This window comes from Anolis sagrei, chromosome 4 (assembly GCF_037176765.1).
Source record: "Anolis sagrei isolate rAnoSag1 chromosome 4, rAnoSag1.mat, whole genome shotgun sequence".
NCBI lineage: Eukaryota > Metazoa > Chordata > Lepidosauria > Squamata > Dactyloidae > Anolis > Anolis sagrei.
Window position 1 is genome coordinate 112741313 of NC_090024.1, and position 15549 is coordinate 112756861.

A 15549-nucleotide genomic window follows, 5' to 3' on the forward strand; every position below is an offset into this window, starting at 1 on the left:
AGGAAATCCTATAATCTTCTGCAGTCCTGTACATAATCCAAAAGATGACGGCCTTTATTTTACTAGATAGATATTAGATGTGACCTCTAGTACTTCATTCCCTATTTATTTATTTACAGCTTTTATATTCCGCCCTTCTCACCCCGCAGGGGACTCAGGGCGGATTACAGTGTACACATATATGGCAAACATTCAATGCTAATTTTAACATACAACATATACAGACATACACAGAGGCTATTTAACTTTTTTCTGGCCGCCAGTGGAGCTGTCGCTTTAATCGTCCATCTGCGACGCTGATGAAGCACTTCCGCATTCCCTCATGCTTCCCCGTTGGAATGCTTTGCTGGAGTCTTCTTTATGGCCTCATAAATCAGTTAATTTAGCCTCCCCACACTTTTTAAGGTGGTACCTTATTTTCCTACTTGACAGATGCAACTTCTTTCGGGTTGCAAAGGTCGACAACAGGCTACGCACGGTTGGAAACCCACTCCAACCCAGGCTGGCTTCGAACTCATTACCTTTTGGTCAGAGCGAGCTTAATGCGGCTGACACTCAGCCAGCTGCTCCACAATACAAAACCTATAACTATAATGTCACTATCTATATCTTATCTTTTCCTAAATATAGCTACCTATCTATCCATTAACTATAGCATAACTATTATTACTACTATTGTTGTGATGGAGTCTTCGAGTAGTGATACTACTGAGAGTATTAGGAGGGGAAGAAAGACTACTCGTGCTTTAACGGGTCTGTCTTGCAACAATTATTTTATATCTATTAACTCCAACGTGCAGGGATTCTTGTACTCTTTCTGTCCCTCTGCTACCTTCCAATACTAAACTCCAACTGATTTTCTAAGTGTCAAAACTGCCATTTATTTTTCATATCAGGGCAAGCAGTCAATTGTATTACATTTCTAACAGAACAAAACAAACAAACAGACAAAATACAAAATTTGCAAGTTTGGTAGTTGATTAAATGTCCTTTGACCAGTATCTGGCCACTTGGAGTGCTTCTGGTGTTGCTGCAAGAAGGTCCTCCATAGTGCATGTGGCAGGGCTCAGGTTGCATTGCAGCAGGTGGTCAGTGGTTTGCTCTTCTCCGCACTCGCATATCGAGGATTACATTTTGTAGCCACTTTGTACATTCTAAAGCAGACTTGAGTTCCTCTCCCCCTCCCTCCCTTATCCTTAAAGGCACAGGGAGCATATTATAAATTCTGCCTCTGGAAGCAGAACAATACCCTAAACAGCAATTAAAATACATTACATTAAAATGGTTAACACTGGAGTTCATTTAAAATGTATCGTAGCAGCCGTATAGTACAGATGGGTTAGCCAGCATTCCAGCGAATTGTAGTTAGTTAGTTCTTTCATTAGTTAGTTCATTTGTTTGTTAATGTATATATTGTAATGTATGTTTCTCCTAAAATTCAATAATCAGGCCCAACATCTACGATTTTTGTTCCTGGGTGATCAATGTCATTTCCTAATTGATTCTATCATAAAAACAAGGAATACGTTTATTCAACTGCCAAAACGTTATTTTTGCGGGACATCCTGCAGCACATTCTGCTATAGTTTTTCAGTTAATATCTCAGAGTCTTAACCAATTCAACAAAGTTTGTTGCGGGTACAAAAATGAAGTTTTTGGAGTATAACAACTACTTTCAAAGTAAGCACTGCACAATTAAATAAGAAATACGAGGGGTATTTTTTAAGTAAGGTCCGTTTGAACATAAGTACACAACGAAAGTTTATTTCAAAAAAGTAAATTTATTTTCAGAAAGTACATACTTCACTCTATTTTTCGACATAGTTGCCAAGTTTGTTCAAACACTTATCATACCTCTGAACCAATTTTCATAATATAAGAAGGGCGACCGGAGCGGTCTTCATCATGGACGTTGTCACGGCCATCTTTGAGTTGTCATACCCACTTACGCGCTTTGCTTTCACTCATAACAGTATCACTGTACACTTCACAAATCTGTCGATGAATTTCTGCAGCAGGCAGGTTCCTTGCTGACAAAAACCGTATCACTGAGCGAACCTCACATGCAGAGGGTGAGTTGATAGTCTTAAACATTTTTAAAGCACAGAACAGAATTGTACAGGTTAGTTACAGAGCGGAAACTGAGCACAGTTGTTCCCGAGGCATGCCAGTACACGACGCACGAGCTCGTTGCGGTATGCGCGCGAACTACTAGTGTCTACAACAAAACGGACCTTACTTAAAAAATACCCCTCGTAGCACTTTCAAACCAGAGACAGAAGCTTGTTCAACTTCTGTTACATAGTGTAGTTTTTTGAATAATTGGTTGTGATGATGGCTTTAGAAATCATTAGCCAAAAGGATATTAATTTTGGGTGGAAGGTGAAGACATACTTTGTGATATTATGTAGATGGAATATAACAGATGCATAGATCCAAAAAGCACCCTGAAATGATGAATGTTGATCACGATTGCTTTGGAGTTTACAGTAAAATAGAAATTATGCGACATCCTTTTGGAAACGCCCCAGAATGGAATGTGGTGGTAACTGTAGCCAGAGTGAGATAATTTCAGCAACTATTGCGTATTGTTCATAATTTCAGTTGAGGATTGATTCTCAGAACAGTTGGAGGAAAGTTGTGACTGTAGCATATTACAGGTCCTGCTATTATTGGGGAAAAGGAAATGGGGAAATGTGTTGTTGGTGTTCGTAGTGGGATTATAATGTTTGTGTAACTCAGAATTGCCAAGATTCAGAATGTTTCTCCATTCTATTTACTTTATAGCAGGAAGTAACCAATCAACACATTCTTGATATGTGTGATTACTTGACCAAAATATTTTTTTATTCAGCTGGCAGTGAATATATAACATGTAGCATTAATACATTTAGACATATGTTTTTTCTTTTTGGCTCATTGCCGGATATTGTATTCTGACATCTTACATTGTGTTTTCCTCCTTAAGTTATATTATATTGTTGGATGCCCTTCCAGCAAGCATCCTAATGTCTGTCTGACTTTCGAGATAATTCTTTGATGGGGAGTAGGGCAAATGTTACCAAATGATTATAACTTTTACTCTGATAAAAATGCCCTTTCCCCTTGGTAGTAGAGTAACTGATGTTGGGATTGATATGTAAAGAACTCGAATGAGACTTATTGCATTTGAAGCTTTTATAACAATTCATTACTGTATATCCAATCTTGTTTAGCTTCGTGATTCAACAGAGCAATTTCAGGAATATTACAGACAACGGCTGCGATACCAACAGCACCTAGAACAGAAAGAGCAACAACGGCAGCTATATCAGCAGATGTTGTTAGAAGGAGGAGTAAACCAGGAAGATGGCTCGGATGCACCCCAAAATCTTACCGAGCAATTTCTTAACAGGTCAGCTGTGCTAGCTTTATAAATATATGCTTTGTTTTAAAAACAAGACAGTTCCTCTAGTTTTCCTGTAGTTTCAGTGACATCTATTTACAAATTTAATGACTATGATTGATAAGTATCCATTAGTCTGGTTATATTTTAGTTACTTTGATTGTCATTTACATGGTTAAAAAGACTTGCATTGAATTCCAAGTATGTCCTAATGCCATAGGAATTCCAGTGCATTTCAGAGGACAGAAATATCTAGTGTCCTCAGGAGAGTCTGTTGATGCAGATTAAATGGCCTTGTACAATATCCAGACATCCACAGCCAGAAGAGACATTGTCACACAAGACACATTTGTTTTGTGGAGCTCACAGACCTTCAGGGGAAATCATTATTTTCTGCCTTAAGAAAACTGCCAGTGTTATTTGCAAGAGGGAAAAAACTCATATTTGAACAGTCGCATACACAAATAAGGCAATGAAAATAAATCTTCAAGGAAAATATCTGTTTTCAATTATTTCCAGGAATGTATAGCACTGATGTTGTCGTGAGATAGTTTTCTACCCCATTGTAAAATAATAACGTATACCCCTCAATAGACAATTACATGTCATCCACACTCTCTGCAAAGAAATGTCCAAATGTGTTGCATCATCATCTACTGCTATTTTAATGCACTGTCCTACTGCAGAAGTAACTAGTGGTGGGGTTTTTTTCATGTCAGGAGCAACTTGAGAAACTGCAAGTCGCTTCTGGTGTGATAACATTGGCCATCTGCAAGGACGTTGTCTAGGGGACGCCCAGATGTTTTGATGTTTTACCATCGTTGTGGGAGACTTATTTATTTATTTATTTATTTATTTACGGCATTTATATGCCGCCCTTCTCACCCCGAAGGGGACTCAGAGCAGCTTACAAGTAACAACTAAATACAATACATTATATTATTACCATAGCACAATATTAATATGATATATTACATTGTACTATAACATTATACTGTAGTATTATTAGTAATATTACATTTAATATAAAATATATAATTATAATATCATGTTATTAGTAATATTATATTGTATTTACATTTTAATATTATCAATATTATATGTATATGCAATATATATTATATTATATTATATTATATTATATTATATTATATTATATTATATTATATTATATTAGCACAGTGTAGAAGACAAGATGGAACTGCCTTCACGGCCCCTCTCTTCATTCTGATATCAGAGCAGCAGTTAGTGCTGGAGGGGGGGGGGGTCCCAACTGATTATACTGGCGGCAAGATGGAACTTCTCTCATGTCTCCACATAGGGAGCTGGAGCTGACAGAAGGAGCTCATCCTCGCTCTCCCCGGATTCGAACCTTCGACCTCTCGGTCTTCAGTCCTGCTGGCAAAAGGGTTTAACCCATTGCACCACTGGGGGTTCCACTAGAGGTGGTAATAATTTGGAGTGTTATGTAAAATGGTGTCAACATATATGACACCATTTTACATAACCCTCAATACACCTTCAGACAGTTCTCACTCATCATATTTAATTCAAATTCCAATAAGTGTTGACCAAAGTGGGTTTCCTGTGATGTACCAGGCTTCTTCTTCTTCTTCTTCTTCTTCTTCTTCTTCTTCTTCTTCTTCTTCTTCGATACACAACAAGAATAGTACACAGCAAACAAATCATTATGACCCTTTTTCATTTGATCACACGACGGACACTTCCCAAGTGTCTAGGACTGTGGGATGTATTGGCAAATAATTTGTGCAGATCCAAGTTGTGTGGCCTTTTGCAGATGACAGATGGTAATTTTGTCAACGCCAATTGTTTTTATGAGCAGCCAATCACCACTGGAACTACCTTTACTGGCCTGTGTCAATAATCATCATCATAATCATCCCTTCATTCATCCGGAGAGGCCCTGCTCGCGGTCCCACCTGCGTCACAGGCGTGTTTGGTGGGGACGAGGGACAGGGCCTTCTCTGTGGTTGCCCCCGACTTTGGAACACCCTCCCCAAAGACATTAGACTAGCACTCATGTTGGCAGTCTTTAGGAAGAACTTGAAGACCTGGCTATTCCGATGTGCCTTTCCAGAATAGGATAACCCCCAGCACTATGTCCCAGAAGCACTTTATTAGAGTTTAAGACTCTCTGCACATTGCACTTGCCCAGAATTCCAACATACCACCTCTCACACCCAGCACTTTTTAAACCTGTACCCATCATTGGCCTGGCCCTGGTTTTATTGCGTAATAGTGTAATGTTTTGTTATTGCTTATGTTTTTAATTTGCTTTGCATCGTATTGTTATTGTCTGTTGTTGTTGTGTTGAGGCCTTGGCCTTTGTAAGCTGCATCGAGTCCTTCGGGAGATGCTAGCGGGGTACAAATAAAGTTTAATAATAATAATAATCTATTTAAACCAGTGTTTCTCAAACTGTGCTCTTCCAGGTGTTTTGAACTTCAGCTCCCAGAAATCCCAACTAGCTAGGAATTGTAGGAGCTGAAGTCCAAAACATCTGGAGGAGCACAGTTTGGGAAACACTTTTTTAAAAAGGTATATGACAGATGGCTAAACCTTAGGAACATGGTTTACAACTCCTGAGGTGACATTGCAAAATGTCTGCTTGGAAGGTGTAGTTTTGTGTGGATTCTTCAAATGTCCATCTGGTAGTATGGTGCTTACATATAATTTTACTTTTTAAGAGCAACATCCCACCATTTCCATTGCTTTATTCATTGCATATTAATATTTTATATGCTACTGTATATTATCCTTCAGGTCTATCCAGAAGTTGGGAGAGTTAAATATGGGTATGGACAGTTTGGGAAACGATGTGCAGACACTAAGCCAGTATTGCAATGGGAGCAAAGGAAATACACCGCAGCCTCCAGATTCAAGTCAGAAAGTTGCAAGTGATAATGCAAACATTAATACAAGCACTCCACGGAAACTTGGCTCAGCTAATCAAATACCACCCCTTGAAGAATCACCTGTCCAGGGAAACCAAACGTAAGTGCTTGGAGCCTCCTGGTTGCTGTTGATTAATAAATATTAAAGTGTTGCTTCTTAAATACAAAAATCACGATGTTACTGTACTCTAAATATTATATTAATTTCTGAGGGCTCTTATCTGGTACTATCCTCTTCTCTTTGCATAGTTTTTTGTTCTCAAACTCATTTTATTCACTTTCAAAGGAGAAATTATTGCTCTGATCTCATTGTTCACAATTTAATTTTGTGTATTATAATAGAATACCAGAGCACTCTGCCATTCAGGCACAACATGAAGATTCCCCAGGAAATCCGACAAGAGGCGATGAGGTATGACTTTGTACCATCTTACGCAACAGTGCATTGCTCAGTCCTGACTTTTTGGATGTGGAAAGCCTCTCTTTACCACAAAAAAGCAGAGAAAATTCCTGATGTTATAAAACTATTAAAGATATAAATGAGACAATAGAATTGCTTTCGTGTTTATCCCATCATCCCGATAGTGCACTTCAGTTCTTCTCGCACACATGCTTTTACCAACTATAGTATTGTGCTTCTGTTGTAGGATCACTAATAGTGTAAGTATAGCACTCTTTGTTAGTATTATTTTTCAGGTCAGGAAAAAATCCATCTTTGTGTTCTTCACTAGTTGCTGTACTATAGTGACACCTAGTGACATGCTATAGAAATTGTACAGTATAGGAAGAACAAATATTATTCAGTATTCTCACCCAGGACGGTGTGTATGTACATTTATTTATTTATTTAAACATTTATATTCCACCCTTCTCACCCCAAAGGGGACTCAGGGCAGAGCACAGCATATATACGGCAAATATTCAGTGCCGGGACACAAGTTCACATGCAATACATAAACATTTTAAAAAAACATTTATCAAAATATTAAAATACACCATTTAAAACCGTCCTAGTCATCCGTGTAAAATCTAATTGGCCTGGTCATCTTTCCTATTGCCGCTTTATTGCCCTGTCCTGAAAGCTTTGTCTCGTAGCCAAGTTTTTACCATCCTTCTAAAGGACAGGAGGGAGGAGGCTGACCTGATCCCACCAGGAAGGGAATTCCATAGCCAGGGAGCAATCACCGAGAAGGCCCTGTCTCTCGTCCCCACCAATCGTGCCTGTGACAATGGCGGGACGGAAAGCAGGGTCTCCCCGGAAGATCTTAATCTCCGCGATGGTTCATAGGGGGAGATGTGTTTGGACAGGTAATATGTGCCTTCAAGTCATTTGTATTTCATAAGACTTTCTTAAACAAGGAATAATTGGAGATTGTCTGGCTGGTTCCTCCTCCTTCATAGTATTTGTTCGCAATTTCCCATCAGGTTCAGCCTCCCCCCCCCCCCCCCATCTCTGCTTTCACCTTCCATCATTTCAATTATCTGTAGTCAACTGTGGTCCAAAAGTATTAAACAGAAATAAACAATGCATGTATTAATCAGTGTAGTGTGATGAAATCTCATGCCATCCAGCCTGGGCAGTGAATTATCCAATTATCTATATTAATGCTGGATATGCTACTTGCCCATTAGTCACTTAGGTATGTATTTACGTATAGGAAAAACTTATTATCATACAAGATTAATGCTCACCTTCTTGGCTAAATTCCCTTGCCAAAATTGAGGTGTGCATTAGATTTGATGGCATATTAGACCTATGTGCGTGAAAAGAGAAACCCAGAGGCTGGACAGGGATGTGAAGGGGTGTGTGTGTGAAGAGACTGTTCCTGGTGGTGGTGGCAGCCTCTGGGCTCTGTGGCACCCAGAGAAGGAGGAGGAGTGCCTGGCTGGTGACCCAGGGAAAGTTATTCCTGCCACTTATCCACAGATCCTGCCGCCCAGATAGCTCTTGGGGTCTCACCCCCCCCCCCCCCCAGGAACAATCCTTTGTGCATTCATGAGGCCTTTAAAACCTCCCCCTTGGTTTTGAAGGCCTCCTGAATGAGGCAAGTTGGGCATGGCTTCCCAAATGGTGTCATTCATGTTACCTGGCTTTCTAACGTGCTATGCCTGTGCTATTGGGCGCATTATATTTGAGGGAAAATCCATTTTTTGTCATATTCGCCTTCAGAATTCAGGTGCACATTACATTTGATGGCATGGTATACTACATTATAATGCTTCTGGAACATGGCCATATAGCCTGGAAAACTCACAGCAATCCACTGTTATAGAGTAAATATGGGTACATATAGCATTGATCTTGCTTGTTGTTTCAAGCATTCACTAGGCATCTGGGATTGTGTCCTGCATAGAGAAGAGTGGTGCTACCTTACTCACCAGAGCTGACCTTGCATTTCTTCCAAATTCTGAAAGTATCTGTTGCCGGTTTAGTTATGGCCATCTATATAAATAAAAATGAAATGTTCATTTGTGGGATTAACATAACTCTAAAATCACTGGACAAATTGACACCAAATTTGGACACAATACACCTATCAGGCCAACAAATGACCATCACTCATAAAAACACTGAAAAACACAGCAGAAGAGACTTAAAAGCCAAAAAACAAAAATTACATTACAACGCAAGCGCAAACCCACACACACACACACATATATATACGCAAACACACATATACACATATAAACAAATATACACACACACAAAACACATATACACAGACTGGGCCACAGCAACCCATGGCAGGGGACGGCTAGTAATTTTATAAAGCCACATGTTTCAGATATGAGATCAGACATGGGGAAACTTCTGGACTTCAACACCCAGAAATCCCAGGCAGCTTACTGGCTGCTAGGAATTGTGGTAGTTGAAGCCTTAAACACTTGGAGGGCCATAGTTTGCCTATATCTGCTCTAGATGTAATATGCTCTCCCATCATTTAACAAACTGGGTCGAGAGGATACATAATTTCATAATGCAGGATGGAATTTCCAGCACCTCGCCCTCCCCCCATGTTGTTAGACTGCAGCCACAATCATACTTGACCTTTGTCCATGCTGACTGGGAATGGTGGGAGTTGGAGTCCACTAAATATCTAAACATCAGTAAGTTTCCCATCCTTAATATAGCATGTTGGGGACATGGGAAGAAATTATATAATTATAGAGAATGTATGTTCCAAGCTCCAATGTTTTCATGTATATTTTGGGAAGAGATTTAACATATATCACAACCATTACACTATGTAAATCAGTGGTTCTCAGCCTGTGGGTCCCCAAATGTTTTGACCTTCAACTCCCAGAAATCCCAGCCAGCTTACCAGCTGTTAGGATTTCTGGGAATTGAAGGCCAAAACATCTGGGGACCCACAGGTTGAGAACCACTGATGTAAATGATCTTTGTTCCTGGGTTATAAATGTCATTTCCTAATTGGTTCTAGCATAAAAACATGGGTAAAGTGTATTAAACTGCAAAAACTTTATTTTTGCAGGACATCTTGCAGCACATTTTGCTAAAGTTTTTCAATGAATATCTCCTAGAGCAGGGGTCCTCAAACTATGGCCCAGGGGCTGGATATGGCCCCCCAAGGTCATTTACCCGGCCCTTGCTCAGGGTCAACCTAAGTCTGAAACAACTTGAAAGCACACAACAACAACAACAATCATATCTCATCAGCCAAAAGCAGGTCCACACTTCCCATTGAAATACTAATAAGTTTATATTTGTTAAAATTGTCCTTCATTTTAATTATTGTATTGTTTTAAGTGTTTTTGAACTACAAATAAGATATGTACAGTGTGCATAGGAATTCATTTTTTTTTTCAAATTATAATCCGGCCCTCCAACAGTTTGAGGGACTGTGACCTGGCCCTCTGTTTAAAAAGTTTGAGGACCCCTGTTCTAGAGCCTCAACCAATTCAACATAGTTTGTGGCAGTCACAAAATCCAAGTTTCTGGAGTATAACAACTACTTTGAAAGTAAGTACTGCACAATTGAACAGGAAATAACACTTTCAAACCAGGAACAGATAATTTTTAAAATTTTGTATTGTCGAAGGCTTTTTTGTTTAAAAAACAAAGCAGTTCACATAGTGTTACCTTCATTGCTGATTCTGTAACGCTACGAGAAAAATCTGGGGGCAAGCTTGCACATCCCATTGTGAGTTTCTATATTGGTAACGTTGGTATACAACTTTATTTTCTAGTAGGTATAGAGTTTTATGTATGACATTCTTGAAAATATGCAAAACTGTGTCAACATAGTTACTTGTGTTGTAACTTTTGACACTGCAGGACGACAAATCCAAAAAGCAGTTCACTTGTGTCAACACCCTAGAAGATACCCAAGCTGTCAGAGCTGTGGCTTTTCACCCAAGCGGCACTCTCTATGCAGTTGGCTCAAATTCCAAAACTTTGAGAGTATGTGCCTATCCAGACCTACCAAACGCAAGGTAACAGTAAAATTATTGATCTTGTGCTGTTTGTCTTTCAGAACTTGATGTCCGATATTTGTATTCATTCCTGCTCCATGGTTATCTGTTGCTCATTTTTTCCATTTCCTGTTTTTTAAACCTGCCAGTGAATGCTCATTGAGTACTCTGCTACTAACATTATTCTATTAATAAATATATATCAGTTAGCTTTTCCTTTGGATAGCAGCGGGAAACAGTGGCATTAGAAAAGACCTAACACAATTGGGAGTTTTCTTTCATAGTCATCACTTCTTTGCTTTGAATAATGGGAAGGTTTCATGGAGAGGCAACATTCACACAAATTAGGATTATTCTAGGCTATGTACTTCCTTCCCTTTCCTTTTTGAACAGGATTCTTATTCAGGAAGTCTTTTTTAAAAAGGTAAATAAATAATTTCCAACTTGATTCCAGTTCAAATACTTCCTATTGAACTAAACTGAAGTTAACAGAGACACCATTATATTTAGTTGGTGGTGCAGCGGGTTAAACCGCTGAGCTGCTGAACTTGCTGACCGAAAGGTTGGTGGTTTGAATCCAGGGAGTGGGGTTGAACTCCCGCTGTTAGGCCCAGCTTCTGCCAACCTAGCAGTTTGAAAACATGCAAATGTGAGTAGATCAGTTGATACTGCTTCTGTGGGAAGGTAAAGGTCCTCCATGCAGTCATGCCGGCAATGTGACCTTGGAGGTGTCTATGGACAACATCAACTCTTTAGCTTAGACATGGAGATGAGCACCACTCCCCAGTCGGACTCAACTGGACTTAATGTCAGGGGAAACCTTTACCTTTACTTACTACCGTGTATTCTGGCGTATAAGACTACTTTTTAACCCAAGAAAATCTTCTCAAAAGTCAGGGATTCTCTTATATGCGGGAGTCGTGTTATATGCAGGAGTCGTCTTATATGCTGGAGTAGCCTTATGCATGCGAGTCGTCTTATATGTGGGAGTAGTCTTATACGCCGGGAGTCATCTTATAGAGCGGGTGCTGAAACTTCCAATCTGTGGTTGCTGCATATTGTGGGGGGAGCTCAAAAATGGCAGTGGCTGCGTCCCTGCCATATGCAGCAACTGTATGAAAGTATTAAGGGTGACGCTGTACAAGTATGGTAGAAGAAAATCCATTCATCAAGATTTGTGGACTTAATGCGGTCCCGATGGTGAGGTGAAGGGGCACCTCACCGGGAAGATGTAAGTGAAGGGCGGAGCAAGCTGCAGGCATCCAGGGCGCCCGGGGTATGGAAAAAAGACATAGAGTGGCTCTGGGCCTAGAAAAACACAACTCTTTTAACTGTCCGGCCTGCCCTTATATTCTATTACTGTACCTCCTCCTCTGCCTCTCAGATCTCGCTCCTGAAGACTGCAGTGAAGCGGTGCAGGTGCACATGTGCAAGATCTGAGAGGCAGAGAAGGAGGTACAGTAATAGGAAAATTACCATATTGAAATCAAATCTGATGCTTTTAAAAAAATTATTTGGTGTGTGTTGGGGTAGTCTTATATGGCGCGTATATCCCAAACTCTATATTTTAACTGGAAAAATTGGGGGTCGTCTTATACGCCAAATTGTCTTATATGCCGGAATATACGGTATTTCGTTTTAGTAAATACTCCATCCATGCAGACAAAATAACGATTTAAAAGCTAGGTTGCTGTCTCAGGTGCTCTCCTACTGAAGCCTGAGACCCCTTTGCACTCCCATAAATGTAGCGGTGGATCTTCCTTCAGGTTTTAGCCTTGCAGCTGAAAAACAGGAATAGAAAAAAAGATGATTTTAGAGGGATCAAGCAGAAGGGATGTTGCATGCTCTGTCCATATGCAAATTCTTCACAAATAACTCACAGGCTGGTTCCATTGAAGCCAATGGGATTACTTTTAAGGCCATGCTTCCTTTTGTTTTGGGGGGTAAAAAGCAAGAAACCCAAGGCAATACTTTCACCTGACTCATGAACTTTTTTCAACTCTGTGGCTTTGTGTGGCTGCAAGCATGGCAAACCAGAACAAATGGTTATTTGTGGCAAATGTTTTAGCAGGATGGGATAGATCAGTGGTTCTCAACCTTTCTAATGGCGTGACCCCTAAATACAGTTCCTCATGTTGTGGTGACCCCCAACCATATTTTTGTTGCTACTTCATAACTGTACTGTTAAGAATTGTAATGTAAATATCTGAGATGCAGGATGTATTTCCATTGTTACAAATATAAAGCATAGTGATTAATGGTAAAAACTATATGTTTGGGGGAGTATGAACAATGGATGAAGGGATTTGAAGTACCTTCACCCGATTCAGCTCTGACTTCCATAGCCCAATGAGACCCCCCACAAATTACAGCCAGGCTCTTTCTCTCCTCTCATTCCTTTCCTTCCCTGTCTCTCTCTCTTACGCTCACACTTCCAGTCTCCCTACTCTTTTTCTTAGCCTTCCTCTCTCTCTTACACACACTCTTCAAGTAGCTTCTGCAAAGGCCTCGGTATCTGTTTGGCACGCTGTTGAGGGTGCATGGGACCTGGAGGAGAAGGCGTGGCCTAATGAGACCATGTCGCGACCCCTCCAGAATTTCGAAACGACCCCTCCGGGCGCTGCGACCCCCAGGTTGAGAACCGCTGGGATAGATCAAAAGGCATGCTGCTTGTTCAGTGAATTGGCAGTCTGCGTGATAAAATGTTGCCCAAGTGTAGTTTTCTTTTTACAGTGGCCCATTCCAAGCCAATCTCCATCATGCTACATTTCAATAGCCATTAATGTGTGAGTCACGTGGGATGTTTTGCAAAGTGTGTGTTAGTCTCTTTATAACTGTTTGCTTATATGCTGTTTAGCTCCTCCTCTGCTGTTCCTCGAAAACTGGTATTTGACTTAGGCAGATCTTCGCTCTCTTCCTCTGTAAAGATGACAACAAAGTAACTAGTAAACTTATTTCCTCTTATCAACATATTGGAGTTGCCCGATCATTTGGGTTTTTTTTTTCCTTTTCGCTTTCTATTCTGTGACTATTGCATAACTATTTGAATATACCACCTTCTCCATATTTTATAGTCCTCTGTTACCACTATTCATACCTTTTTCTGTCAGCACCACCTTCCAGCAGCATGACTCTCCAAAACTATTATACTGTGCTATCACACAAAGCTTTGTGATTGTAGTAACTTTCTGTTGCCCTATTAGCATTTTGCTTTCATCTGAACTGCTCGGCAGCCAAATGTTAACATTATTCTGCTGCTTTTATGCATGAACTTCAACATAAACTTTTTAAAAGTGAAGTTATTTCGACATAATTAGTGCTTGTGCATTGAGAACTACGACTGAAATTGTAGGTAGCATAGCACCAGAATCTGTGATGGTATCTACACATTCTTAAATTTAGTTTCTTCTCGTGTTCTAATATTCTATTTTTCAATGCATTTATGGTATCCTTGCAGATGGCCAATTCTCTCACACCAGAAGCGACTTGCAGTTTCTCAAGTCGCTCCTGACACGACAAAAAAAAAGGTGTCTAAAGGTTTACAGCAGAAGTAGCTGGCTGGATTTAGGAATGAGGAAAATGTTGGTCTTTCCTCAACTTTAACGGTAATTTCCAGGGTTTCAGCAATCCAGTCCAGTATGTGAGATTTAGCTGCAGTAATGTTCAAAGCAATCTATTCTCTTATAATTAAAAATGATCTTATTGAAATATTATACCTAGCATTAAATGCCATTTGACCATAAGATAAATGGAATCTTGAGAATCCAGAAACTTTGATTTATGACAAGACTATCCACTTTACTTTACATACATACATGCATGCATACATGTACATATACCCATGGAGAGAGAAATAGAGAAGGGGTATGAAATGAGTTAAAAAAGCAGGAAGAGGGGGAAAAGGGGGGGAAGGAAAGTAAAAAGAAAGAAAAAAAGTCGAGAAAAATATATAAAATTGGATTATATTTAAAAAGGGGGGGGGGGGGAAGAAAAACGAAAAGAAATCTCTATAATAATGAACAATGATTTTAGGATGACGACTGACCACTGTAATTATGACTGTACTTCGCTATTTTAATGTTTTAGTGTAATTTGGATTATGATGTTTTAATGATTGTTTGTAATATTGTTGTTGGAAACCGGCCTGAGTCCCTCGATGGAAGTGAGAAGACCGGTATACAAAACTGCTAAATAAATAATAAATAAATATAAAGACTTCCTTTTTTCTCTATAGTGGGATGAGTGATGATGTAGGTATTTTAGCTTTTTGTTAGGACTGCATACTCCTGGGCTTTCTCTTTAATCCTCTGAATAGTATGAATGACAATGGGATATTTATCTCTGATCCCATGTCAAACCCACTTGGAGGAATAAAGATCTATAAATAAACCTTCTTTTCAAGATGTGGCGAAAGAATGTTATCCAAATGTCTATTGTAGAAGCAATTTTTGCTTAGGTGTTCTTTCTAAATACACACATGTAGAAGGAGATAGTCTGCTAATAAATCTAAGTTTCTGGATTCTGTTTCCACACACACACAATCACAATTTAAACTATCCATATATACATACTTCCGATGACATATGAATGTGTTTTCTCTGTACTTTTCATAAATAGTTGTCTCACTTTATTCCAAATTGAAAATGTATATATGCAAAACTATATTATATATTTCTGCATATCACAAATAATCTCAGTGACTTCAGGAGTAATACTTACCAAAAAGTGATGTTTTGGATTATATATATAGTTATTTGAAACTATTAATGGAAACCTTTGAATATATTGTAACTCCCCTTTACATGTTCTAGTTAA

General features: G+C 39.4%; 1 protein-coding gene across 3 annotated transcripts in view; it reads left to right on the forward strand.

The window, feature by feature from the left end:
- The window catches only part of WDR47 (WD repeat domain 47), a 70769-nt gene that overhangs the window by 42524 nt on the left and 12696 nt on the right, over window positions 1-15549 (forward strand). For 2 of the 3 annotated variants that reach the window (XM_060774581.2, XM_060774580.2), the window contains exons 7-11: window positions 3216-3394; window positions 6170-6400; window positions 6643-6712; window positions 10598-10755; window positions 13592-13672. In XM_060774581.2, the coding sequence (XP_060630564.2) occupies window positions 3216-3394; window positions 6170-6400; window positions 6643-6712; window positions 10598-10755; window positions 13592-13672 (719 nt within the window). The remainder of the gene's footprint in view (window positions 1-3215; window positions 3395-6169; window positions 6401-6642; window positions 6713-10597; window positions 10756-13591; window positions 13673-15549) is intronic. The other variant, XM_067467573.1, reaches the window with a different exon arrangement.